The sequence below is a fragment of the Gavialis gangeticus genome, unplaced genomic scaffold (assembly GCF_001723915.1).
Source record: "Gavialis gangeticus isolate Ggan-Ray unplaced genomic scaffold, GavGan_comp1, whole genome shotgun sequence".
Lineage (NCBI taxonomy): Eukaryota > Metazoa > Chordata > Crocodylia > Gavialidae > Gavialis > Gavialis gangeticus.
Window position 1 is genome coordinate 5,232,429 of NW_017728997.1, and position 2,518 is coordinate 5,234,946.

The 2,518-nt window shown below is 40.9% G+C and overlaps 1 protein-coding gene across 2 annotated transcripts in view; it reads right to left on the bottom strand.

Annotated features, from left to right (window-relative positions):
• The window catches only part of ITPR1 (inositol 1,4,5-trisphosphate receptor type 1), a 327,597-nt gene that overhangs the window by 181,316 nt on the left and 143,763 nt on the right, over positions 1–2,518 (bottom strand). For both annotated transcript variants that reach the window (XM_019504707.1, XM_019504708.1), the window contains exons 24-26: positions 1,828–1,882; positions 657–822; positions 392–562 (exon numbers count right to left, since the gene is read on the bottom strand). In XM_019504707.1, coding sequence (XP_019360252.1) covers positions 392–562; positions 657–822; positions 1,828–1,882 — 392 coding nt within the window. The remainder of the gene's footprint in view (positions 1–391; positions 563–656; positions 823–1,827; positions 1,883–2,518) is intronic.

Consider the following 2,518-nt stretch of genomic DNA (forward strand, 5'->3'; position numbering starts at 1 on the left):
CCGTCTATGACCATTTAACTTTACATATGTTCTCTAAGGAATCTTTGGGTATTATAGTTAAGGAAGGACACGTTACTTATTCTAACAGATCAGAGAGATCAACCAATGCCAGCCACTCTTTTCTTTTTCTTTTTTTTAATTATTACTAGACTAATCATATAGACTTGTATGGCCAAGTTCAGTTTCCTAGCCTACAGACAGATATGCACCGTCTCCCCTCCTTCCAAGGAAAACCTAGCCACATCAGGTATCATTAAAGCACCAATGTATGCTGGTTTCTTAAATGTGCTTTAAAGCCTTACTTTAGAAGGATAGCATGATGTTCCTTACAGATCAAATGTTATTGGCCCCAATCATTCAGACATCTGACTATAGAGATGTAAAAGCTTACTTCTTTTTTTTTGTGCTCATTCTCCCCTTGCGCTCCATCCATAGTTTCATCAGGACTTTGCCCTTTGTACACCCAAAGTTCCGATTTTTCCACAATAGATCTCAGCTGGTCCAAATCCTGTTTTATCTGCTTGTAGTTGTCAACATCTTGGCTGGTAACAAGCAGTTGAACCTTTCATGAATGTAATCCATTAGTAACATAACACAGAGGCTTGCAATTTGCCATACACACATGTAGAACAAGGAACCACACTGTCCACACGCACCTGCTTAAAAGCTTGAAGAACTTCTTGCCTCTGACTAAAGTGTCTGAAAAGTAACTGAAGCGCCCCAGACACAAGCGGAGGGTAATCATGCATCGTTAAGTGGAGCAAAACTCTAAGAAATGTTCTGCCGCCATGGTCGTCCAAATCCAACGGCGTGTTTTCTTCACTGGAAACGACAAAGAACAGAATAAACTCACTCATAGGAGCATCGGACTATATGCCATCAAACGCTTCCCACGTCAAAAAACGCAGACCCTCTCTCTTGCAAGGCACCATGTCCCAAACCGGTCAATCTCCATTTTATCTGGTTTATTTTCTTGCTCCCCATTGCTCCAGTTGGAAAGTTGTCCCAGAATCTGATGCTTAGATACCTTCTTCTAATTTCTGGCCTAAAAACTACAGCCAGTTTACGGTCAGTTGTGTTTTGTGCCAACACTGCCATTTACGAAACTCCTCCCCGTCTGATGTTTATCCCTCCAAGGTATTTGAACAGCCATCATATCCTTTATCAGCCACTGTCTTGCTTTTAAGTATCCTTTTGTTAAGCTATCCGCTCCTCTCATCATTCCAGTGCCCTGTCTCAGCACCTGTGCCTGTTTGCATTCATCTTTTTTGGACTGGTGAGATCACAACCATGCATGATACTCCAGATGTGGTGTCACCAGTGTGTTGTACCATGGCATTAATATTTTCTAGCTCTAGTGTAATATAAGTTTTTCATTGCTCCTTTTCATTCAGATGGAAAGGAACCCATGGAAATGCTCAGGTTTAAAATGAGATTGGAAAACTCATTCTGTTATTAGAAACACCAGCTTGCAAAAGCCTTGTGCTTTATAAGTCAAGATGTACCAAGATCAAATTTTGACACTATCAGAAATGGAAGGGTCTGAAACCTAAGGAAAAAAAACAGACACTATAATGGCCACCTCAACTTTCTTCCCTAATCAACAACCAAAGTTGGCGCAAATGTGGGAGGGTTCCAGAAACTGTTGGGTACAGATGCAATTAAAATGTGCTAATCAATTTAGACTCTTCAGAAGTGGAGCCGTTAGCTTCTGTTCCTGAAGCACCATGTTCAAACACTTCTCTTTGGGCAGCAGCATCAGAAGCAGTCAAGAATATTCCGCCAAAACCAAATTTAAGCAACCATAGCTATTGAAAAGATACTTTCCTTCCTCCAAAGATCCCTTCAGCTTGTTCTTCAATATGTTCAAAGTCTAGGGCTCCTGAAAAGCAGGAATATGTAGGTAAGTATGACTGTATTAGAGATAGATGACAGCTCTTTTTGCAGCTTAGGGAGACCTTCAGTCATGAGTGATAGCACACGTAGAGAAAGTAGACTATTATGACCTGTAAGGAGTGCTGAGGGGTTACTGAAGCTAACAAAGGCAATATGTCTCTTAAGCTGTTCTCTGCTAACCAGTTACACTTTAGATCCATTTCAGAGCTATCCATAGTTCTTCTTCTCTTCCACTGCTTGTTTTTAAACTCATGTCAGTTAACTACTTCAGTGCACAGCATGTCACAATAAGAATCGGTATCCTGACTGGAAAAGCCATCCACAGACACCAGGAAATGCCCCGGCCCTCAGCTGTTAATTGAAAGTTCTAAGCAACTTGAGGATAGAAGTTTTTTAATACCACCATTGATCAACAGGATTTTTGCATATAATGGTAGGAACAAAGCTAATGATAACAGGCAAGCATAGCCTACTATATGATTAAAGTTCTCAGCTGGGCCCAGCTTCCTCTGCAATGCACGTGTGTATTCCTCTGTTCTGCCCACAGCTGCCCCCTGCTAAGCAATTTGAAGGTTTCATTAGCTTGCCAGTGTATGGTCAAAAAAAAAAAAAAAAAAAAAAG